The sequence below is a fragment of the Parasteatoda tepidariorum genome, chromosome 3, assembly GCF_982258835.1.
Source record: "Parasteatoda tepidariorum strain Cologne lab strain chromosome 3, Ptep-v5.0, whole genome shotgun sequence".
NCBI classification, from domain to species: domain Eukaryota; kingdom Metazoa; phylum Arthropoda; class Arachnida; order Araneae; family Theridiidae; genus Parasteatoda; species Parasteatoda tepidariorum.
Window position 1 is genome coordinate 73,785,513 of NC_141757.1, and position 26,322 is coordinate 73,811,834.

Genomic DNA, 26,322 nt, shown 5'->3' on the forward strand with positions numbered 1-26,322 from the left:
CAAGATCTTTAAGTATGGATGACAGTGATCTAGCTCCTATACAACAGGCTAGTAGTTCCAGCCTAGAAATAGTAAGTGGCTTTAGAGGAGCTACTCTGCTTTTAGCATTGACCAAATGAATTTTAACAATATCATTAACAACAATTCTTAAAAATATACAAAATCCGTATGCTAATTTACTGGCGTCACAAAATAAGTGTAAGCTAAATACAACATTAGATGGTTCAAATTCTAGCCATCTTGGAACCTTAATGTCCTCTATTAAATGTAACTGTGAGAGCCAGAGTTTAAATCTCTTTGCCAAATTATCTGGAATTTCATCATTCCAACTTAATTTTAAATTCCAAGTCTCCTGCAAAATTATCTTAGGTAACAACATAACAGGAGCTGTATATCCAATAATATCAAATACCCTATGAGCCATTGCTAATACAAATCTTTTCGTAATTAATTGTTCAGAATAATCAGCAGGTTCAATTTTACAAGATAACGTATCACTTTCCGTATTCCAATTGAGACCTAACACGGACACATCTTTCTTATCAGAATTATTTATCAAATCAGATGCATTGGTCTGCCAATCTCGTAAATTAAAAAGACCCTGTGTCATTATCGCTTGCGATTCCAAAATCAAATTTCGAGTTTCGGTTTCTGAACTTAAGCTAGTCACACAATTATCAACGTAAAAAGAATTCTTGAGAATTTCAGCAGTATGACTTAAATGATCTGAAACTCTATTTAAATGATATCGTAACGTAAAGGCTAAACAAAAGGGTGAAGTGGTTAAACCAAACACTAGTCTTTTGTGTTTATACTCTATCAATTTATCCGAATTGTTTTTATCATACCAAAAAAACCTTAAAAATCGGTGTCTTTCGGGTGAATAGATATCATACAAAAGGCTTTCTCAATATCTGAGGTCACACCGATTTTATTCTTACGAAATTTATTGAGAATCGATGGAATTATTTCGATTAAATTTGGTCCCGTGGCCAAACAATCATTTAATGACGGTTTAATGACGAGCACTAGCATTAAATACAGGTCTTATTTTAGTACTTGAATTTTCTTTAACCACTGGCCTATGAGGCAAAAAATGAACATTTTCCAATTTATTATCCGTCACAATTTCAATAATTCCCAGAGATAACCAATTTTCGAAAACCTCACAATAAGCATTAAAATTTCCATTAATTTCTTTATTTCCATTATTTTCCATTAATTTCTTTTTGGAATTTTTCGCATTCTTAAGTGCAATATTTTTATTACTGGTTAAAAGCGAACTATCCGTAATCCAAGGTAACGCGATTTCATATCTTCCCATAGAGTTGACTTTAATTGTCTCTTCAAAATGTTTAAGAGTTTCTTTTTCTAATTCGAGTTTATTCTGACTCATCGTAGGATTGGAGATACCCAATAAATCAAGGCGCCATAAATCTGCGATTTCTCTTTCATTGATAAGGAGAGAAGAAATAAAAAGAGAAGCTTCATTCGTAGTTGTAGGCGTATCGCATAAATAACTGCCTAATAAGCAATTTCCGAGCTTCGTTTCTATACACAACAGGCCTGAACTTAAATTTATTATTTTTCCTGTCAGTATTTTGCTCGCAATATCTGCTCCGATTAATAATTTTATTTCTTTCTCAACAGGGTATTTTTTCCGTTCTAAATCACTTAAGCGAATTTTCAAATTATTTAACTCTCTAATCGATGGCCCATATGGAATTTGTTTAATATCAGAACAAATCTTATTTTGACTTAACACTTGAAATTTATATTTACATTTATGATCAACGCTACTTAATTCTATACAATACATATTATGAATACTTTCTGAAGTTTCTATACCACTAAACAATGATTGTTTTAGCTTAACTTCACTTATAGGTTTTAAGTTCATATGATTAGCAACATCGTTACATAAATAACTACGATGTGAACCTTGGTCTACAATTGCTCTTATTAACTTATAATTCTTACCATTATATATTTTTACGACCAAAGTTTGGAGCAATACATCCGAGAGTTGTAATTGATTACTTAAGGTATTTGTTTTATTTTCGTGGTTTTCTTCCGTAGAAACATGTTCTACCTTATTATTTGGATTATCTGGACATAATATTTCAAAATGTCTATTGTTACAAATTGAACATTTAACATGTTTCGACCTACAATTGCTAGCTCTATGTCCTTTTTTTAAACAAACAAAACAAGCATTAGATTTCTTAATGATATCTCTCTTATTTTCTAATGACATAGAAGCTGTTTCTTTACAACTCTCTGATGCATGCGACTTATCACAAAAAATACTTACATAATAATAATCTACTCTTTTAGACTTAGTATTTTCAGTGTTCTTAAATTTACTATTTGCAGTAAATAATTCATGCGATGTAGGAACTGAATACTTATTTTTATACTTATCAAAATTATTTCTCTTAGGCACGTATTTATCACATGAAAATTCTTTTGCCAGTTTTAGTTTTGATTCAGTTTCTACTTCAATTCTTACTTACTTACTTATCCTCTACGTGCCTTGGGCACTTAAGGCCTCCAGCATATCCCTCCAACGCCTCCTGTCTTTAGCAATAGATCTTGCTTCCTCCCAGCCAGATATTCCACATTCTTTTAATTCGCCCAAAAACATGCGCTGGATGGTAAGTCTGGGTCTTCCTCTTGTTCTCTTACCATCAGGGGCCCATGTAAGCGCAACAGATGAAATTTTTTCTTTGGGCATTCTAAGGATATGTCCGAGCCAGCTCCATCTTCGTTTTTTAATTTCATCTTCGATTGTTTTTATTTTAGCTTTCTTTAATAGATTTTGATTTGATACTTTGTAAGGCCAGAAAATTTTAAAAATAAATCTTAAACATTTGTTTTGAAAGGTTTCTAATTTTTGTATTTCGATCTTAGTCTGTTTCCAGGTTTCTGCGCCATATAATAGTACTGCTCTAACAATAGCTTTGTAAACAACTATCTTTGTCTTTATTTCAATATTTGACTCTCTCCAAAATTTATGTAATCCCTTAAAACATGTTCTTGCTTTGATTATTCTCTGTCTAATATCTTCGCTACTTCCACCTTTTTTATCTACAATAGAACCTAAATAGCTAAATGACTCTATGTCATCTATTTCGTGATTTTAGATTTTAATTTTGTAATTTTTCTTTTGATTTATTCTCATTACTTTAGTTTTCTTCTTGTTCATGAATAAACCTACACTATTTGAATATTTGTTGAATTTGTCTGTTTTAAGTTGAAGGTCTGCACATTTGGATGAAATAAGTACGATGTCATCAGCAAAATCAAGGTCTTCTAAAGTAGTTGTGAAATTCCACCTTATTCCTCTTTTTTCATCTTTCAAGCTGTTTCGCATAATCCAGTCTATCACCAGTATAAATAAAAATCCCGATAAAACACATCCCTGTCTCACGCACTTCAATTCTTAAGAAATCTATTATTAAGTCTAAATCAGACTTACCCTTTTTTTCAAACTGATTTCTCTGTCGCTCGTACACTATTAATAAATCCGGTGGTATTGCTGATTCAACTAACGGATATAAGAAATCTGAATAGTTATCTTGCGTAAGTCCAAGGACTTGTAGGGCTCGTAATTTTCCTTGTAGTTCATCGTATAGGACAGATAAGTCAGTTTTTGTTTTATCAGCAGTCACCAACTTCAGTAAGTCTTTGATATAAATCTGGATCAATACACTTTCGTTGCCAAACCTTTCCTTTAAATATTCCACGGCTTGTTTATAGTGTTCGGCTGTAAGGGGGAACGTTTCTAATATTCTTCTCGGTTTTGAAGAAGGCGTCCCAGGTAGCAAAAAGATATGATCTAATATTAGAATGATGCAATATAATACTGCCCTGCTAGAAAACGCAATGCTCTTGAATCCTATCTTCTAATTTTAGAACTAATATTATATAAAATTAAATAAAATTCGATCTAACATTCGAACTTTCAAAATAATCATCTATTTCATTACTTTTGGTACAGCGCCACATTTTTGCGAAAGGTTATCCCATATTATTAATAAATAAACATTTATTTATGAAAGAAAACAATAAATTAAATATTACTTAAAATGTCATTTTTAGCCAATGCAAAGAAAGCGAAAAATAATATTAGTGGTAGTTTACGAACGATTGAACTCAAAAAACTTTTTCAACTGTTGAATCTTGTCCCCCTTCTTCCTCGTTGGCTTCTTCTGTTCGTTTGTTTACGACGCCATTTCTGCTTTCTTTTCAATTACGTAAGGTATTTATAATTTAGTAATTATTTGAAAACTTTATACATTTCAATGATAGTTACATGAGACGTTAAAGAAGTATTGTAAGTAATGTTTTTGCTTTAGTTAAAAATCATGTATGTAATAAAGTCAGTTTATATTATGAATTGTGATCATTATTGTTCGCACATAGTAGTTGACTTCAGTGTTAACTTATTGTCTAGCTATAAATAATAAGTAATGTAATTAGTTCAAAATATGCTTGTAAAAGAACGTTTGCTAAGTAATTCGACTGTAACAAAGTTTTTCTGCAACAGTGAAAAAGATAAGAATAATTGTCTGTAAACAAATTAGCCAAGTTAAAACAATTAGAAAATTAATGATCTGCTACTTTTAGCTCTGTTTAAACCATTACATTCTAGAATGTTTAACGTTCAATACAAACAATATTGTTACCGTATTAAAATTTCATGTCTAAAATATTGTAAAACAAAGAACTAAACATTTTTATTTAAATTTCTTGGGGATATTTCAGTATCGTGATCTGTCCCGCCAAGTGCAATCGCCAAATAGATTTTAAACTTGTAATTTTTTTAAACAAAAATATATATGTTTGCCTGGGGTTGTACCTTTCGAGTTTGTTCTATTCTGTAATGTTTCTTTTAGTTTAATAAATATTTATTAAATAATTATTGTTTAATAAAGTTTTTAAATAAATTTCTATTAAATATAATCTGAGACTAAAAATTTAATTAAACAATAAAAAAGTAAGTGTTATGCATACTGACTTTTAAATGTTATGTAAATATATTTGGGGGGAGGGACAATATATAATCAATATATATATTAAAACTTTGAAATATGTGAATAGTTAAAGAATTCTCCGAAATGGTTTTTTCAACCATAAATTGATGAATTTGAATTCTTATAGTATCTTTTTATATTGATGTACAGTCCGCAAAAAAAAAACAAACGAATCACCCTGAATAACTTTCGTTCTAATGATCGGATTTTCACGAACTAAGTGTCAATCTTAATGGTTCTTGGGGGTGACCTCAAATATGCTAATTAATTAGTGCTAACTATTAATTAAGTTACGAAATCAGACACAAAAACGTACTTTCTCTGAATAAACATCTATTTTTTTTTACATATTTGGAATCTGGATGCTTGAATTAGGGGGGGTAGACAAAATTTCAAAAAAATTGGGTGGTAAATTGGGTAGCAATAAAGGTTTATATATTTGGCGATAGTCAAGAAAACCGCCAAAAAAAGTCGCCTGCGCAAATGAATATTTTAAGATAACCCATTGACTAATTCAAAAGAGGAATGCTTAATTTTACTAGGTTGCTAGGCAACCATACTATGACTGTAAAAAAATTGAAATAATGTTTTGTGATTGCTCAGAGAGGTTTAATTCATTGTTAATAGAAAATCTCCCGAAGTTTCTAGGCAATAGACAATTTTTAAGCTGATTTCTGTCTAAAAAGCAAAAAAAAATTATTTTAATGTCCTTTGAAAAGAAAATTTGAATCGATTTATAAATTATTTATGATTTTCTAAGTTGTTAGAATTTAAATACATGAACTTTTTATCTGATATTGTTTAGATTATGCTGTTTTTGCTAAATTTATTCGAGTATTTCATACTAAAATCAAATTGACATAACTTATTACAGCTATTTTCAAAATTTTAGGGATAATCATTTTTACAGCTTTAACCCCTTGGCGACGGGTGATTCATGAAAGCACTCGTACAAAATCAGAACCAGGATGTAAATAAATAAAAAACGGTAGCTTAAATGCAGGCGTTGCTAATTTCACGGAATTTCCTTGAATTCTTCCTTGAATTTAATTATTGTTAGTTTAATCATATATATAATCAATGCTAGTTCAAAGTATAACTAAATAATTTTATTTTGAACTAAGTAATGGTGAATTAAATAAATCAAACAATTATAACCCTGCCCACAAATAAACTGCTAAAGAATTACTTTGATTACCAGTTTTATCTTTTTAGACTGGTAGATACTGTTTTATGCTGTCACGTATTTGTGACAGTCGGCGCGAAAGGGTTAATCGAGTCTTCTAGGCAAGAAAGTTTAAAGATGAAAAAAAGTGCTTGAAAAATAAAATGTAAATTGTATAGTAATTCTAATGCACATTCACAAGGTTTTCTGTAATTTACGATATTTCTTTTTTCTATAACTCAAGGAATTGGTGAATGTTTAGTGGCATTTTAAAGACATTGAAATATGTTATGTTTATGAATAAGATATTGAAATAATATGTTGCATATTGTATGATTCGTTGTTCATAAAATCGCTTCATTCTGCTAGATATTTAGGTTACATGGTTTTCTTTGGATAAAGATGATTAGCAAATTGCTTCCTCGTGTTTCGATGCATTCTGAAACTTACGTTCGCAAATTCACCATACAATGTCGCGCAGCATATTCTTCAATATTCTACATTTACCATATTCTACATTTACCACCAAATACTGCTACTATGATTATTTATGTTTTCTTATATATATCTGATACTCTCCTTTTAAACAGAGCTAGTAAGATCCTTAAGATACTGAAAAACTTAAAAGATAAAATATTTAATTTCATTAACTCAAAATATCCGGTCTCAAAATTTTAACTTTTAAGTTAAATATAACTTTTACAATATTGATGCTCTTACGTTTTTAAAGACCACATGAATCCTGTTAAAATATTAAAATGCATATGTTTACTTTAACGAGTGTAAAATCCTTATCAAAATAATGATCAAGACTCAAATGTAAAACAGTATAATTGACGATAAAAACTCAACTGACTTCGAAACGTATGAAAAGGGAAGTAAAAGTCGACATGCTTTGAGCGTTCAAATATAATCGCCCATTCTCAAGACTTGTCAGGCTTGAATAAGTTGTGACTTTCATTATTGGACGCTCAAAACATGTCTACTTTTATTATCATCTATTATTTTTTTAAATCAATGAAATTTTTATACTTTCGATTCAGTTTCTTGGTATTATCCATTTAATTACACAACATATTAAATTATTTCACTCGATATTAAAATAAGTTTTTAAAAGGTATATTTTATATATATCGATGCCAAAGTTTATTCTACATATATTTTAGGGTATACTTTCGGAGTATTTTGATCGAGTTTATTTTTATACCCTTATTTGCTTAAATTATTAAATAATTTGCTTAAAATAAATTATTCAAGCTACATGATTTAATGCATTTATAGTATAATAGTAAACGGGGCTTCCATCGCATATTCTTAACCTTAAAACCGCTATCATTAAATAAATGGAATAAGTTTAGATAAATAATAAAAGCTAATTTTTTCCTCGTTTTAATTTTCAAGGAATAATATGTTTCGATCAAACAGATTTCATTCTGGAAATAGCGAAATTATTGAGTAGGTCCCTTGGAGCAATATCATTCTTATCCTCTTTTGACGAAATATGGGAAAAATTAGTTTTCACAGTTTCCGTAAAAAGTATGTTAGCCTTCTTGCCATGTTTTTTTATTTATTTTTATTAAAATGAGTTCGGAAATTGCGTATTTCTTATAGCATTTTTTTAAAATCAGATGACTCTAAAATTGGCACGGCTTCGGAATCTTCTTACAAATTTCAATTTTTAGTATTTCCTGCTAAACAAAATAAGGCATTTTCCTGATAACAAATTATACTACAATAATATCTTGGGAATCGTGCTAAAGTAAAAAATTAAACAAAATAGTTTAGTATATTGTCAGGAGAAAAATCTACTTGGTATCATAAAGAAAGAGTAAAATATATAATGAAATAATAAGTGAATCACTCGTGGTCAGATAATTAAAAATTTAATTTCACAACTAAGATGTTAGAACGACATTTAGGATACTGAGATATTTTAAGACGCTTAAAAATTTTGGCTACGAATTCGACAGCTTTTTATGTTCAGTATCTTCATACTCTTTGTAGTGACTTAAAATACATCAACGCTATTTTAGATAATCTATGTTGAAGTCACGAGAAACAAAAAAAAAGACAATCAATAATTTATACTCTTTTTTTTTTGAAAAAATAGTATACTTAGTAAATAATCAGCTGTTTTGCATTAAATAATTTTAAACAGCGGAATGTCTTTAATTTCTTTACAAGATTTTATTCTTAGCTAGCAGACAATAATTCTTTTCAAGAAAAATGACTATAATTTAGAAAGGAACTTTACTTTAAAGAAAACCTAAATTAAAGAACTGAAAATATTGATTAGTATATTAATGAAGAAATAATAAACGTAAAAGGGTAAAGAATAAGATTCTTAAAAATGTCAAAATTTACTTAAATAATAGGTAAAATAGTTCTGCGAAACACTTGTGAAACACTTCCGAAAATTTCTTTTAAGATTAAGACGATATAGGGTAAACCAATAAGTGATGGAACACACCCCAGTGAAGGAACATTTCATAGATATTTTTTAAAAATAAGATTTTAAACGTTTTAATTTAGATTGATTGGTAACAGTAGCTTACTACCTAACAATAGGAAGTCATCTAACAATGCATTGAGTTACCTGGTCTTAGAGTCTTCTCTGGAAAAAGTTTTGAATTTGTTAGTATCTGGTCAACGCCTTGTTTCTTTGAAACAATTGTAAGGTCAGTGGTGGTAGTTATCCGTTTAAAGTACAATTAATTGCGTATAATAATGCTTTTTTTCTCATTGTGAAAAATAGAATTCAAAATATGGTTATTGAAGTTACGTTTTATTTATTTCAAGCATCATAACATAAGCAAGTACTGAGATTAGGGGGTGCTTATTAACTGGATTACCAAACGATAAAAACCAATGAATAAACAAGTGTTCCTTTATTGGGATTTTTTCAAGTTAATGAAAATAAAAGAAAATTTTTAATTTTCCTGTACTTTTAGTCATATTATACATCAAAATTAGAACTAATTATTACTAATTATAGATTTCCCAGTGAATGAACAGTATGTGTGAAATATGATTTTACATGGTAGATGATTTCACAATTAGTAGTTCTGTGATATAGAGGACACCTTAAATTCAATTAAATGTTGTATGAACAGTTCCTATAACAATTTCATTTCAAAATGCAAATTTAATTGCTAAATTTATTTAAAGAATTATAATAATAATTTATTAATTATTTATCGTTATAAATGTAGTGATTAGTTATTACATCATACCTTAGACACCTTAATAAGCTATGTTTACTGACTAAATATAATAATAAAAGCTTGAGTAGAAAATTTCTTTGCAGGACTTTGTGCTAATAATTAGCTAAGTTATTATCTTATTGCGGTCTTTAACGTCCAGACGGGAACTGGTAGGAAAAATCCATTTAAAGACAATCGTCCAGGTGAAAAATGGATGAAGTTTTTTTTAAGGCGACATCCACCGATAACTCAGTGCAATGCGAAGATAATTTCAAAAGGTAAAACTTCCCTTAGAGAATAATATTCGAAATACTGCTTTTAAGAACTTTAGATGAAGTAGCCCTGGCATCCTTTTAGAAAGTGATTGCATTTACAATGCGAACGAAACAAGAGTTGAATACTGCCCTTAAACGGGAAAAATCCTTGCCTCTAAAAATTATAAGGATTTATATTCTTAAGTACCTAGGAAAGAAAAAGTACCTCGATTGGTAGTTTTTCCTTTCTGAAGAATTCTTTGAGATATTACAGAATCAGTCCCTGCTATATTTTTCATTGGAAAAAGCGATTCATGAAATGAAGCAATGACCGACAATGAAACAACATTTTACAAATATATTGCAAATGTTTCTACCCATGCCTAATTAAAAATGCTATCAAATTCCTTATTTTGCTCGTTTTGGATAGGTATAAATCTCATATTAATTTGAAACTTAGCAAGTTTTGTTCATCAAAACAAATTTTCTGGTTTAGTTTTCTACCCAATTCAGGGAAATCTCCCGTTAGATCTTAGAAGAATTGTAAAGCAATATGTCGAGAAAATTTTACATCCATTTTTAAATAAGATTTTGAGGCATCAACTGATGAAATTAAAATGCTTTTATGAAATGCGATATTTTTCCATTCGATGTAAAAAACGTTGACTTTAACAAATGCATGCAAAACAGACACCAAGAGATAATGAGCAAGAAAACTTATCAACAAAATACATGCTTCGAGAGTTACGATGCACTATTTCTTCAGAAGCTTGAGAGGGAAATCTCACAAGTTATGTTGCAAATTTTTAAAGGAACATTGACGACTGAAAAGTTTAATCTCCCAAATAACCAATAGCCTGTGCTTTTCTCAATATTGAAGAATTTATTTAAAAAAAAACATTTGGTTAATCAAATTTTGGCACTGAAGCGGATGCAACTAACATTGATAATGAAAGTATCTTGAAAACTGATTTTGATATAAGTCCTCTTGAGGCATTGTTAGTTACAAAAACAATTGGTTCCATAAGTAAATGGTAAGTACTGCTGAAGACCCACTAGATATAAGTCAATGAGAGATGGATTTGACTCAAACTTCGAAACTCCTTTTTCTCATTTATTATCCAGTGAGGAATTCCAGAAATGGTATTGGAAAATCAAAAGAAATTTCGAAGATACATTTACATTGGCCAAAAATTTGAAAAAAAGAGGAGGGTTAAATCAAAAGAAAAAAATACTTGTTTGCGTTAACTTCAGAAAAAGAACGAAAATTTAAAGAGATTGAAAGAGCTGAAAAAAAAGTTAAAGCAGAAAATATGACGAAGAGAAAAAAAATACTTGAAAAGATTAAAAAATAGCTTAAAAAATATGGGGAAAAGAGTAAACAACAAAGTGATCTAATTATAATAATAATAAAAACATCATCGGATTACGCAATGATAAACATTCATAATTTATAACGGACTATTAAACTGTGAGAAAGAAAAATGAAAAAAATTTTTTTTTTAAATTATGTATTCAAACATATTTTACTTTCCATTCCATGACGGAAAAAAAGTAACATTTTCTACGTTAACTGTGGTTATATGTTGTAATTCCAAGAAAAATCTTGTTTTTAGACATTTGTGTAGCCAATGGATTCCAAACGAGCATCAAACATTTTCTAAAGTGTTCATTCACTGGAAAATTTAGTGTTTATTCACTGGTAAGAACTGTTCCTTCACTTGGTTATCTTACTACTTATTGGTTATCTTACTACTTATTATTTAAACCACCAAAAGCTTAAAACAATATTATGTAAGTTATCTAATTTTTTTTTACATAATTTGTATTTAATAACAAATATGTCGACACCATCATTTAGCTAAAATTACAAATTTTGTAATTTTTATGATTTTTTTCTTAAAGGCAAGCTAAGCTTAAGTGTTCTTTCATTCGTTAATTTACTCTATAAGATGTTGAGAACTTTGCGATGTTGTGAGAGATACTTAAAAAAGTTGACTACCTATTTTTATTAATATTTATAAAATATATATTCAAGAAATTGATAAACATATTATTCCAAATCTATGCATACGTATGTATATTATTGAAATTGTATCAGTTATTGAAAAACAAAATCAAAAAATAAAAAATAATCACATTAAATAAGCACAATCTGGTGTATAATCACATTCTATCAGAAGATCATATCATATCCTATTTTATAAAACTAGAAATTCCTTGAATAAAGTGTTTTTTATACAAAATGTTTTATTCAAATTTCTTTACTAAATTGCAAATAAATTATTAAGCGACTAAAAAGGAAACATTGTATTTTATAGTTAGAAATAAATAAAAATTAAAAGATTAGCAAACGATTATTAGCGAAAAAAATATGAATGAAATTTTACACTACGCGCGCGAAGTCAAGTTCCTCGCAAGTTTATCACATTTTAATATTAATCGCCCCATTATTTTTTTAAAAATAATTAATTTTAATTTTTTTCATCTTCTAATAAATGAAAACAGTTGAAACTTTAGATTTTTCAATTGAAAAATATGTAGATTAATATGGTATAAAAAAATTCATACCTTATAATTCAAAATTTTTTCATCCTCAATTTAATTAAATAATAAAAAATAATTAATAATTATTAAAAATTATTTTTTTCATGAAATTATCTTTGGGTAAATGAGTTTTATGAGTGGGTGCAATTTTATTTAAATTGCTTTATTAGTTTTAAAAATATGACTAGAAACGTGAAAAGTGAAATTAACATTAAGGGATACGAACTTTGGATCGCTCTCCTGACCAAACTATGGGGACCATTTTTCCCAGATTGCGGCTACCCCCTATATTTTGAAGGTTAAGAATCCAAATATGTGAAAAAAAATGTATGTTTATTCAGAGAAAGTGCGTTTTTGTGTCTGATTTCGTAACTTAATTAATAGTTAGCACTAATTAATTAGCATATTTGAGGTCACCCCCAGGAACCATTAAGATTGACGCTTAGTTCGTGAAAATCTGATCATTAGAACAAAAGTTATTCAGGGTGATTCGTTTTTTTTTTTTTTTTTGCGGACTGTACTTATACGAATTTTAAAATAAGCATTTGTTTATTTAATATTTTTCGGCACTCTTTTTATTGATTTGCCACATAGCGAGTAGTTATTTTCTGGTATAATAAAAGAAGTTAAAAGGTTTTGCAATTTGATTTTATTTTTAAATATCTAAGAGTTTACTTGGGAGTGCTTATGAGCTAAATTCTTTTAGTTGATCTCCTTCCCTCTGTGTTATTTTTTGTGTGACACTAACGAAATTTTTTTTGCGCTGGTATCGATACCGAAATTTACCATTTAATTTCATTGTAAAGGATATTTCAATTTCTTAAAATCATTTTCAAATTAAATAATTAAAGTTTTAAATAAGTATTCAATGTTAAATAGTTTTAAATTAGTTTTTTTTTTTTTTTCATTTCAAAATCTAATTTTTTTTTTTTTTTAAATTTCAGTATATAGCTTTTCATCTTTAAGAAAATCTACTATTTTTAAAATAAGCAGTGGACGAAAGTAAGCAATCGTTTATTTCTCACTTTTTTTGTTGATAGCTTGCCACACAGTGAGTATTTATTTTCAGGTCTAATAAAAGGGGTTAAAGAGTTTTGCAGTTTGAATTTTTTTTTTTAAACATATGATAGTTTGCTTGAGAGTGTTTATGAGCTAAACTCTTTTGTTAATCTCCTTCCCACTATGTTACTTTTTGCTTTTCGTGTGGCTCTGCTAAGATTTTTTGATGCAAGTATTGATACTGCAATTTACTCATTGAATTTCATTGTAAAAGATATTAAAATTTTTTAAAAACATTTTCAAATTACATAATTTAAGTTTAAAATAAATATTCATTGTTTAATAATTTTAAATTTGGTTTTTCCATTGTAAATTTAATTTTCCTTTGCAATTTCAGATATAGCTCTTCATCTTCAAGAAATTTTAATTAAAATTTCATGTTTAAAAGATTGTACAACAATGGAATTAAACATTTTTATTTAAATATAGACTGATTTTTATTTTAATGTTTTTGATGCATCATTATTCATATTAATTTGTAAATGATTAAACAATAATATGGTCTATTCAAAATGGTGATTATGGTGAATGTAGAGCTTTGATTAAATTGTATTTTTTAAATAAATTCCTATTAGAAATAATCTAATGCTGTAAAAATTTGTTAAACTATAAGAAAAAAGATATTTGACAAATGTTGGGTATGCATACCGATTTTTAAAGAATGCTATGTCAAAATATTTGGGGAAGGGGCGAACTATATTTAATATATATTTACAACTTTGAAATATGTGAATTGTTAGAGAATTCTCCTTCTATATGATTTTTTCATCCATGAATTGATGATTTTAAATTCTCATAGTATCTTTTTACATTAATCAAATTTTAAAATAAGCAATGGAAAAAATTAGCAATTGTTTATTTAACACTTTTCACCACTTTTTTTGTTGGCTTGTCACAAAAGAGTTTTGCAGTTTGAATTTTTTTTCATTGCAACGATAAAGATAAAAATAAATTTTTTGTAAACAAGTTTGCCATGTTTAAATAATTATTAATTAATCAATTACTTTTTAGTTAAAACCATTGCATTTTAGAATGTTTGAAATTTTATTCACAAGTTGAACACTGTTGTTACATTATTTGAATTTCCTGTTTAATATATTGTAAAATGATGAGTTAAATATCTTTATTTTCATTTCATGAATATAGACAGATGTTTTTGATGTATGAATAATTATAAATGATAGCAATGTATGATAATTTATAAATGATAGCAAATAGTTAAAAAATAAGCAACAATATGGTCTATTCAAAGTGCGTTAACGTTAAATGAAGAACAGTGCTTAAAAGGTGTTAAAATTTTTATTTATGAAATTTTTAAGAAAAATGAGAACATTTCCTATTGGCTCTATGAGCTTATACAATGTACAAAAATATTTTAACAGTTAAGTGTCATTGTACTTAATCTTTAAAAAAAATTAAAAAGTATTGAATTTGATATATTTTTGTATCTGTATATATACTTGAATATTCACTTCAATTGAAAAGAGCTTAAGCGTTTTGACCTATAATTTCTTCTTTTTTAAAAAAAATAATAATTAAGAAAAAATAAAATTATTATTTGAAAGCCGTTATAAGTGAAATAATTTTCTATTCTTGCTTGGTGATACTGAGATTTTTTGGTGCAGGTATTGTTACGGAAATCTACCCATTAAATTGTAAACATTTTCAAATAAAATGATTTAAGTTTTAAAGAAATATTCAATGCTTAATAGTTTTAAATTTACTTTAACTAATTTAATGTTTTCAATATAAATTAATATAGAGGTTTAAGTTTAGTGTTTTCAATGTAAAGTTAACTTTTTTCTCTTATAATTTTAGCTTCGTCTGCTGGATAAACAAGCTTATCTTCCAGGAAGGAGCCATTCATTTTTGAGCTTGGGTGCTGTACAATGCAAATGGAAATTAATTTCTGGTAAAAAAAACTGGGAGCCATATGTTCGATCCTGACAGAAAACAAAACGACTGGAGGCTCTCTTTAAATCTGCCGGAGCTGAAAGGTGCATCCCTGTGCGATTCATCCCTGCTGTGCGTTTGTGTGATATGCAAAGATGCTGCGGACCAATTTATAAAATCTTTCAATAAAGCAAAGATTTTCAGTTTATTGCTCTGAAATATAGTTCAGTAGCACAGAAACAAAAAATTGAATTGAAGAAAAACTTTAAACTGTATGAAATGACTGTAAAGTTTTGAAATTTTTTTTAATTTAAAAATAATAATAATTAAAATGATAACACATGGTCCTACTGTTGCTTTTTGAAAAAAAAATTATTTTATTTAATTACAAATACGTGTTCTTAACTTATATTTTAACAAAAGAATATCGATAAGCTTATATTAATATATAAGAATGTATTGCTTTTATAGTTTAGTGAAGTTATATTTATATTGTGTTTTGTTTTAAAATAAAATAATTAAGTAGTGAAATGTTTGTCATGATTTTATTTTATTTATTTTTTTATTCTTAACTACTGCATAGTGTAATTTATTCTAGTCATTATAGTTATGTTTAAGTATTATGAAAATTCAAGAAATTTTGAAGATATCAGAAGCAGTTTTATTTTAACATCATTGTTAAACATTAACTCTAACTTATGAGTAATTATACTACTAGCATTGTATTTATTAACTTCAATTTTGCAGTTCAAATTTGAGGTAAGAAGTGTATATAGATTTTTGATTTTATAGATTTTTGCAAAGATTTAAATTAATGTAATGGTAAAATAATGATAATAGTAAAAATTTCTTAGGCTTAATATTTAAAATTTAGCAGAACATTTATTTACATTATTGTAAAAACAGAAAATTTAAATCAACTTAGAGAAGAATCTTGTTTAAATTTTTATACATAAAGTTCTTTGCAAAAGCAACTTTTTTAAATGCATAATATATGTTTATTTAAGGCTAATTCTTCATAACGCATACTATATAATCGGAGAAAAACGAGGAATGGAATTGTCTTAATCAAAAATCTATTTTGTTATAGTAACTTTCTCAAAAGAGTAATTGATTGTAGTCAAATTTTGATCACTAATACTAAAGGCAACTTTTAAAAGATAATGTAAAAAAGTTTATTATTTTTTCGTCTCATTCTTGTATGCAATTATATGTTTATGCAAATTTAATTTAGATAACACATGATATTTACTGATAGTTTTGAAATTAAAATGTTATGTTAATTTTTTGCAAAGATTGTTAGTTTAATAGAACATAACACCTTTAAATAATTATCGAATTGATGAAAATTTCTGAAGTTATTCTAACATTATAAAAAAAAAATATTAGCAATTTTCGTGATATTAGTTGCTTTTCTGGTTTCATTCCCTGGAAAAATTTCTACCTTGCGTTTGAGTTTTGTTTTTAGGTGTTTTGCTAAATAAAATTTCAAATACTAAAAGAATAAAGTTACGTAAGTATTTCTCCATTTAGCAATTCCAGTGAAAAAAGAAGGGGAAAAAAATATGTGTAAATTTGTTGAAGTAAGTAATTTGAATATTTTTAAATTTTGTTCTTTATTGTGCCAATTATTACAAGAAATGTCCACTTAAAAATTGAACAATTGTAAGGGGGAAAAATTTTAAGTTTAAATTTCCACTCAGTTCAAATGTAAATATATAACTTTATAATTATATAGTGTGGTTTTTATTATATAATTTCAGAATATAAATAATGAATGATAATTGTGAAACCATTTAAAAAAATATATATTACAAACTAACAAATTAAATTAAGATTTTGATAAAATAAACGTTTTTTTTTTTAAAAAATTAAGCGTACATTTTAAAGTTAAAGACTTGAAAATTATTAATGATATAAAATTTGTCAGAAAACCTATTGTATGAATAAAAGAAAAAAATATCAATAAAAGTTGCAATAAAATATTTCCTAATTTAAATATTCAAAAAAATCAGCTGAACATAAGATATACTTTGGAGTAAGGAGAAAAATGGAAGGTAGCAGAATTCGCTAATATAATTTTATTTAGTATTTCTGTATTGTTAAGTAAATAATGCATGGAATGACATAAAACTACTGTTCTACTTCACAACAATACAGAAAATTAAGTAAAATTGTATCGTCGAATTATTCTACTACCATCCATATCTTCCTCTTGCTTACTCCAAAAAAATAAAAAGCAGAATAATATCAGAAAATACAAAATCTAATATTATATAGCATCAAAACTAACGCAAAAGAATATTATGGCGAACGCTAGATAATATTAGTTAGCATGGAATCTAATATTATATGATGCTGAGCAAACAGCGACCTTTTATATCTTTCTAATATTAGAAGTTGTGCAAGATAACGTTAGATTTTACCTATTTTCTGATGTTAGCTAATATTCGGTGCTACTTGGGGTAGTGACTTGCAGTAAATAGGAAAACTTGTCTCTATCATCCATTCTCTCGTCTTTGTGAATTTTTTCGAACTGATTCCAGAAAGATTGCCAATTCCTTGGATCCCCGTCAAACTTAATTAATTCCAATTCGGGTAACTTATAACTGCTCGTAGTGGTACTTCCTTCGGAAACGTTATTTACGGCATTGTTTACTATTTTGTCCTTGGCCGATAATACCTTATTTGTTTTAACTTTTAGAGCTGAAAACTTATCGTAATAATCCTCAGAAGATTCGAATTCCGTAGTATAATCCTCTGGGCTGCATTACAGACTCTGCATAAGTTTCAAATGCTCATCTTGCGATTGTCGTAATAGATGATTTTTCTCCTTAATTCGTTCCAAATAAATTTCTATTTCTAAAAAATCTAGAACTGTGTCTGCTATGAAAGCTTCCAACCTATTTGCAGTTCTCGTAAAAGATGCTCGTAATGCAGTACGTGCCTGTTTAGAAGCCTCCATCTTAACTTAACTTAATGCGTAGTTGTTTAGCTGGCTTACGTAGTGCTTTCGTTTTTACATTAATTCGTAATGTATCATCCCGGCAGGGATGCCATTAAATGTCACTGTTTAGAAGGTCCAGGATAATACCAGCACTATTTAATAACATATTTTATTCAACAAAACAACATCAACAATGGTATACAATTAACAAGCAGACAAACATAACATCTTACATCCAGATCTCGTAAGTAAAATCCAATTAATCTAGAAGTATTTGGGGGAGGTTATCCAATGGATGCGCGCATGCGCTAACATTTAAGTTTCAGTTCGTATTTCTAAAAGTTTCACTTCGGATTTTAACTTACCACAATAAGCATAGAAAACATTCTTATAAGGAGATAATACTCAAAAACGCCTGCGTAATTTTCGATAAATTTTGCTAATAAAAACAAAATAACATTTGTGGAAAGTCCCTTACCATTCAATGCTTTCTTTAAAAAAAAATACAAGAACTACTTAGAAAATTGGTATAAACTTCTTTAATTTTTAAAATATTGAAATCGGACTTCTTTTTTTTTATTAGTTTCTAAATACGATTCATTAATTCATTGGTTAAGATGGTGGATAACAAAAAAACGTCAGATTTAGGAAGCTTGCAGAATAAAATACAGAATTACAACATCAATAAAAGTAATTCCAAAAATCTAAGTTACATTTCCAACAAACTGATAAGATATCAACCATGTAACTAATGTTGTCTATTAGCCTTGACATTTGCAGATTTCACTAAATAGCTTTCAAGAATCCTTCTTTCAAAAATGTTTGACCTTCAAGCATGTTTTTATCACTTTTTTTTTAAAAAAAATCCCCCGGCAAAATTTTTTCTTTTTGTCAATGAAAAGTATTTGTTAGTTACGATAGGTTTCGCTTTTTCAAAAATCTTTATCAGCTCATAACTTACACAATACTGCAAATGCAGGGGTCTTCTACAAGGAATCCGATAGCCAATGAAGAATTTCGATTTCGTCTCTGAAAGATATCTTTACCTATTAAAGATAATGCACCTGTCTATTACGACAAGGGTTTTACAAATCTTTTTTAGGTAAGTAAAAAACATTAGAAGCTAAAATTACTCAAATGCTCTAGTTTGTCAAAGTAACTTATAGAAAGTTAAAAGGGGAGGTTGATTTATATTAGAGGAAACTGGGTTAACAGAGATAGAAGAGATAAGAGACATTTGTTTCGGCGCATTTACACATTTGACAAAAAATTATGCCTCTCAAATCATAATTATTTATATAAGTTAGGAAATGTGTTCGCGTGAGATCGCATTTATAAGATTCGATTTCTCAGGAAGTATTCGACCGATTTTGTTCATATTTTGTATTTTACCATGTAAAAATACATTCTTTAAAATTATTTAAAAATTTAAATACCTTATAATTCAAAATTTTTTTAACTGTGTTTAAATAAATAATTAGCAAATAAATATTTACTAAAATTTATTTTCTGCATGGGATTACCTTTAAATAAATGAATTTTATAATTGAATGTAGTAAAAGTTTTCAATTCGCTTGAAAAGTTCTCGAGATATGATGAAATAAACAAAGCGTAAAATTAACATTTAGGGATCCAAATTTTTGATCTCTCTCCTAACCAAGTAACAACTTTATTATTCAATAATATCGTATGAACTTACTAATTAGCATATTCAAGGTCACCCCCTCGAACCATTAGGATTGAGTCCTAGAATGTGAAAATTCACTCATTGGATTAATTAAGTTATTCAGGATAGTCCTTCTTCTTACTTTTTTTTTTAATGTTTTACAGAACTGATAACGTCGAAATTTTCACTTCTGTTGTTTGTAAAATTCAAACACCTGATAGTTTGGTTTGGGTGTAAATAGAAAAACTTTTAAACAAAATGCATTTTTAAAAGTTTTAATTTTTTTTTTAAACAGAGCATTAAATTTTCGTTAACTTTTTCTTTTATTCATAAAATTTAATTTGAATCGCCTATAGAACCTATAGGTTTGTAATTTTAATTTCTGCTGTAAGTTTGCTAAGTTTCGACTCTTAACAGTTTGATACTAAATAACTCTTAACAGTATAGATGTTAAATAAAAAAATTTAAATAAAGATTTTAAATTTTTTAAATATACTTTGTGGATTTCTTTAAATTTAAACAGTATTTTTTCCTTAACTTGTCTTTTATACCGAAAAACTTTGGAATTTTAATTAGAACTTATAATTTTAAAATTCTCACTTACGTAGAAAATTTTCAGAATGAAACATTTTTATTGTTAAAAAAATCCTTTTTAAATAAATGCATTTTTAACAATTGTTCACGTTTTTTTGCTTTATCAGAGCATTATTTTTTGTAGACTTTATTTTAATACAGAAAAAAGTTATTTTAATTTCATATTGAGCATATAAAAAAAACAAATTCAGAACAAAAAGTACTTTTGGTAACTTTAATTTTTTTTTCTTATATCCCTAGAAATATTTCTTGCAAGTTTCTTTTTTATATATATGGAAGCATTTTATTTAAAGTTTCAATAAGGCCTATAATTTTGAAATTTCCCTTTTCCTGAAAGTTTTCAAAGTTACCACACATTAAAATTTGAAAATGTAGTAAATCTCAGAATGTTTTGTTTTGACTTTTAACAGATTATTAATTATATAATTTATTCCTATTGTATATTTGCTTTGTCAAATTTAAAAGACCACAATTTTGAGATTGTAATACATACAGGCTTTCTCTTGTCCTTTTCACATTATTACCCTTATATAACAATAAAATTTTGACTTAAAACAACAATAAAAATGAACAAACATTCAATATTTTCTCGATAGCTATGAAATCGATCAAAAAGATCTTTTATTTTACACCGGCCCCTCATTTTACGAAGTGCCAGTATTGTATGCATGCGTTTTTAAAGTTGAATACCTTCAAAAATATAAAGAATACATTTTGTGCAAAAAAAAAAAAAAAAGGCAGCCCTTTTTTTTAAACATTTTTACAGATATGCCCCTTAAGGCCACTCCCACTATTCGACTAAGAAAAGAACACCTTTTTTTTTAAATTTTATTTTATATATTTTTTACAGTTTTTTAGCACTAGGAGTCTACTCTATGAAACCATTCATTTTTATGTTTTCATAGCTTTTGTGTGAATGTGTAAGAGGGGCTCAGCTTTGTACCTTGAACAAAAAAAACTTAGAAATAATTTTTCGCAAATAAAGAGTTCGGAAAACTCTTTATTTGTATATATATATATTTTTTTAAACTTTATATTTGAACTTACGTTATAACACTAAATTTTTCGTTAACAGCTTATAGAGTAGAATTCACTCGATTAATTTCACTTTCTGACTAATGATATTCTGAGAATAAAATTAGTCAAGTTAGTTTAGTCAGTTTTTTAGGATAAAAGCATTATCAAAAGTATAAAAATATGGTAAAATTTTCCGGTGTTTCTGGCTCTATCAATGGCTCTATCAAAAAACTCGGTAATTTTTACCGAAGCGCTTTAGTCATGATTATGGAAAAATTAACAATTAAATATGATTTTATAGTATGCTATATAGTTTCGCAAATATGGTAAAATTTGGTAATTTTATCATGATACTTTCGAGCAAGGCATAAAAACCATTTCTTTGGTTTAAATTAACTTGTCAACAGAATACTTTCACCTTGCATGCATTGAAAAAGTTTTATAACTACTTACAATCTTAAAATTTGATCATTTTTTTTCTATTGAACACATTTCCATGAATAAGGTAAAACAAAATGAATTCCAAGATATTAGTTGATCCCTTCGTATATATGGATATTATCTGTAGGTTATCATGAAGAAAAATTAATCAACTTATGTCTTTCCTTAAAATCAAATGGAAAATCACTTTATTTAAAAAATTTCAGCTCATTGCATAAATTAGTAACTATTTGTCACCCCCTCATATTATATTAAGAAAAATAAACCGTTAAAATGAATTATATGAGCACGTTTACTGGCAGTTAAAATGTTCCTAGAATTAAAATTTTATTTCAGTTTAATTTTATTTGACTTCAGTTTATTTTCTAAAGTTTTTTTTAAACAGTCTTTGGTAAACATTTTAAGCACTTGTTTAGTTTCTCGTTTCTAAACAGATTTTTCTCCATATTGTTTTTGCACAGTATTCAATTCATTGTTTTTAAATTGCTTATTTTTTATGCATTGCTCATAATTTGTTCTTTTTACTTTCATAACTAGAAAATAGGCATGTTTTTGCATTTTGTAACAATTTTCAGAATTGACTTTAATATTCTATTTGACTTCAAATTTACGGCTTATCGAATAGTTCTCTTGAAGATGTAGAATAAAATAAAATGAAATCAGACACTAAGCTCCAAACATTGTAACTTTGGCATAAAACAATTTGCCGAAGAAAAGGATCTAAATCAGAACTGATTATAAACATGCATTTTATGGGGGAAATGTATTTAAATGTATATGTGAATACATAATTGGATAACCTTGAACGTGTCACACGTTGAACCAGTTTATTATGCTGAAGATGTCACAGTGTTAATAGCCTTAAGTTTGTTTTGCCGTCAAGTAATTATCACGAGCAAGGAAGGTACCAGAAGTGAGACAAGAATATACTTCCACTTTCATTTTAGGAATGCAGTCAGTTACCAGAGAAATTAATCACGAGTAACCGTTCGATCACCTTTTAAGGTCCAATGACCGAATTAATATGTATACTAAGTTTTAAAAAAAAGGAAAAAACATAAAAAATGTTTTGCATGTCTACTGAGTTAAGATCGCGATTTTTCCAAATCTTCTTTTATCTCATTAGTTTATTCGTCATTGTTGGATTTTATTTTTTTAAGGTGGCTATTCAATATCGTTGAAATATAAGTAAACTCAATTTTTATGTTGCTTACGACAATATTACTATTAGTGTAAAACAATTGATAAGCTCAAAAAAAAAATTTCTACTGCCCACCTGTGTTAACATTTTTTTGTCAATTCTGGCATTTACAGGACAGCTTGGTTGGCCTCTCTTTCAGGGGCACCATATTAGGTGGACCAACGTTGCTCCCACAGTAATGACAGATAGTGCAGAGAAGGAAATAACATCCATGCCTTGCCCGGGATTCGAACCCAGAACCTTTCTGATGCAAAGGCAGTTCCCTAACCCCTACACAGGCCGGTCGGCATAAGCTTAAAAATTAGTCTCTATATTTCCTACTTCAGTCTGAAGCAAATATTTACTACTAAAAATTAGATAACTTTTCTGAAAATAAATGAGTTAATTTTCCATTATGTAATTAAATTATTTTATTATTTAATTATTATTATTTTCACAAGAAATGTGTTAAAAACATCTTCCAAATTTTAAATGGCGCATAAATTATCACTGTAAAACAATTAATAAGCTTAAAAGTATATTTTAACTAACTTAGAAATTATTATTGTAAAACAATTGGTTAGCTTAAAGTAAATCCTTATATATCATTCTTAAATTCTAAAACAAAAGTTTAAAACCGAGCATATGAATCTGATTTCTAAATGCTCTATTAGCTAAAATTATTAAGTTTTTTCTCAGAAATAAGATTATTAATTACAGTCTAACTACTAAATATTAACTGTATAATTGTTATAGTAATTTTGTTTTATTTTAGAAAGCAATTGATGTCCTTACGTTCCAAAGCTTCATTGTGGTATCATAAAATGTTCTAATTTCTAACTTTTTCTTAAATTTTACAATTTCTATTTTCTAACAATGTGGCAACTAACGATTTGACTAAAAAAAAAACTGAAAATTATTGTTAGCAGACAAACTAAATTTAATATATTTATACGAATTTACAATTACACAACAAATTTTACTTTCATATTTTATGCAAAAGATTACTATGCTAATAATTATTATTTTATTACTATAAATAAGCAACTAATTAATATTTTAATAATAACTAATAACTAATGATTAATTACTAATTATAAATAAGTAATTAATATTTAAAATATTAATTAGTTGCATTAATATGCAAACTTTAATATAATATATACTCTTTTAAAATTGAATAACCATGTTCAAATTTAAAACTTTTCTAGCCAATAAGCTTCACAGAGTCATTGATGTAAAGCGTATAAAAGTATGCCAATTATTTTTTGATGACAAACTCAATTTCTCACAACTATATTTTAAGTACCGCTTCAGTGGTGACTTATGTATAGTAAACAAGAAATAATATCCGTAAGTAAAAAATAGATTATGGTGTTTTTTTTCCTTACTTATTCAAAACATGATGTTTCGTATAGCTTTGATGCTTGGATTAATTATCATGTTGCCTATAACTATTCTTCAAAGAGGACATTTAAAGATGTTGATCAAAAATATTTTATGACAAATTTTTTAAAAGCTGCATTTTAAACACACTTCCTTAGCACATTTAATTATAATTATTTAATTAAATTAACTGGACCGGATATAACTGTAATACATTTCAATAATAGAATTGAAATTTTTGATTCAAGTAACATTCTGTTAATTGCAATTTTCATTTCGAATTTCGAGCTTATTTTCTTGTGAGCAATGAATAAACATTAATTACATTTATGGGTAGGTAATTTTTAATTTTGTGACTCATTCTAATTTTAAAAGGACTGAAAAAGTCGGTAAAACAATAAATATTATTATTTTCTTTATGAGAAATTAATGGTGTGGAAAAATGGAAATTCAACTTAAATATTTTATGAGCAAAAATGATCTGTAGGCTCACATTACCTACTTGATTTTTCTCGTTTCATATCATGGGGTCATTTTAGAAAAAAAGACATCAAAATTAAACAATTATTATAAAATATTTAGGTCATGAAAATAAACTGCACAATTGTCACTTAATTATTATTTCGTAAATAATTATTAAATAAAACATTTGTTACTTTGACTTCCTAAAACTTCAAACATAAGAAATATCATTGTTTATACCTAAATTAATTTATTAATTTAATAAAAGAAAAATTCTTTCCATTTACTCTGAAATCCTTTGCTAATGTATAAAGCCTGTTACTTTGAAAAAGATTAATTGGTTTCAAATATTAAACAATAATATGTTTTTTTATTTAGGAATCTAGAACAATTTTTTTGAAAAAGTAACTAGTGCAGATAAAATATAATTTTAAAAAATGTAATTTTTTTTTTAAAAAAAATGTGTTAAATAAAATGAAATTTGAAACAATTTTATTCTTAGGCAGTATCATGTTTCTTAGAATGCATTGTAAATGCTAAGTATCACTCATGTCTGTCTTTCTAATATGAATTTTGTGTCTTAAATTTTTCTGAAACACATAGTTTAAATGGAATATAAAACATTTTTGTTTATTATTAAAATTATTTATGTAATTAAATTTCAAAATTACTTGTTGATTTATGATGCATTACTCATTTAGCCATAGCAGTAGTAAAATATAAGAACTAACCAATCATACTATAATAAAACAATTCTTAAAAGGATAGGGATATAAAATAATAAATAATCAACTAAAATCTACTGACTCGCATTTTTGAAGCTTTGTCATAATGGCTTGAGGTGATGTTTTCATGAACAGGTAAGTATTGACACCGTGACGATTTTTCTAGTTTTTCTCAGTTTATCCCCAGTATCAACAGAAATGGGCCATCTACTGTCGCATACCAGGATTCTGTCGCATGGAATGAGTGGAGTAAAAACCGACCCGCCAAGTTTCGAAATCAAGAGAAAAAAGGGGGTTTTAAATATCAATAGAGGGGCCGTATTATCATTTCCTTAAGGTAACATCTTTTTCTTAATCGACTTAAAACTGAGATTTTAGAGGAGTTTTTCGAAGTTTCATCTACAAGGAAATTAAAAAAGCCACAGTTTGAATGTCTTAAACTCGAAAAAAAAAAATTTATTTTAAACTATTTTACCTGTTTGTCCGTTGTAAAGGCAAGAAAAAAATTATCTTGACTTTAAAGCGGATAAACAGCTTAAATATTTTTTTTTTTTAACTATTACAATTTGAAAACGAAATCGCCAATTTCCTTAGATTTCGCAGTTTTATAGTCATTAATATTATTGAATAATTCTTTATTTTTGAATATTTTTATGAGCCCGAATAATACACAGCAGATAAGAGTTGCACAGCAGATTTTTCAAACATTAAAAAAAAAATTTAAAAATAAATTTTAGAAAAAAC

General features: G+C 27.2%; 1 protein-coding gene across 1 annotated transcript in view; it reads right to left on the reverse strand.

Moving 5' to 3' along the window:
• Positions 1-25,846, reverse strand: part of nvd (cholesterol 7-desaturase nvd) — a 67,049-nt gene extending 41,203 nt beyond the window's left edge. The window contains exon 1 of the mRNA XM_087159592.1: positions 25,661-25,846. Within this exon, the coding sequence (XP_087015718.1) occupies positions 25,661-25,707 (47 nt within the window). The 5' untranslated portion in view covers positions 25,708-25,846. The remainder of the gene's footprint in view (positions 1-25,660) is intronic.
• Between the last annotated feature and the right edge of the window lie 476 nt (positions 25,847-26,322).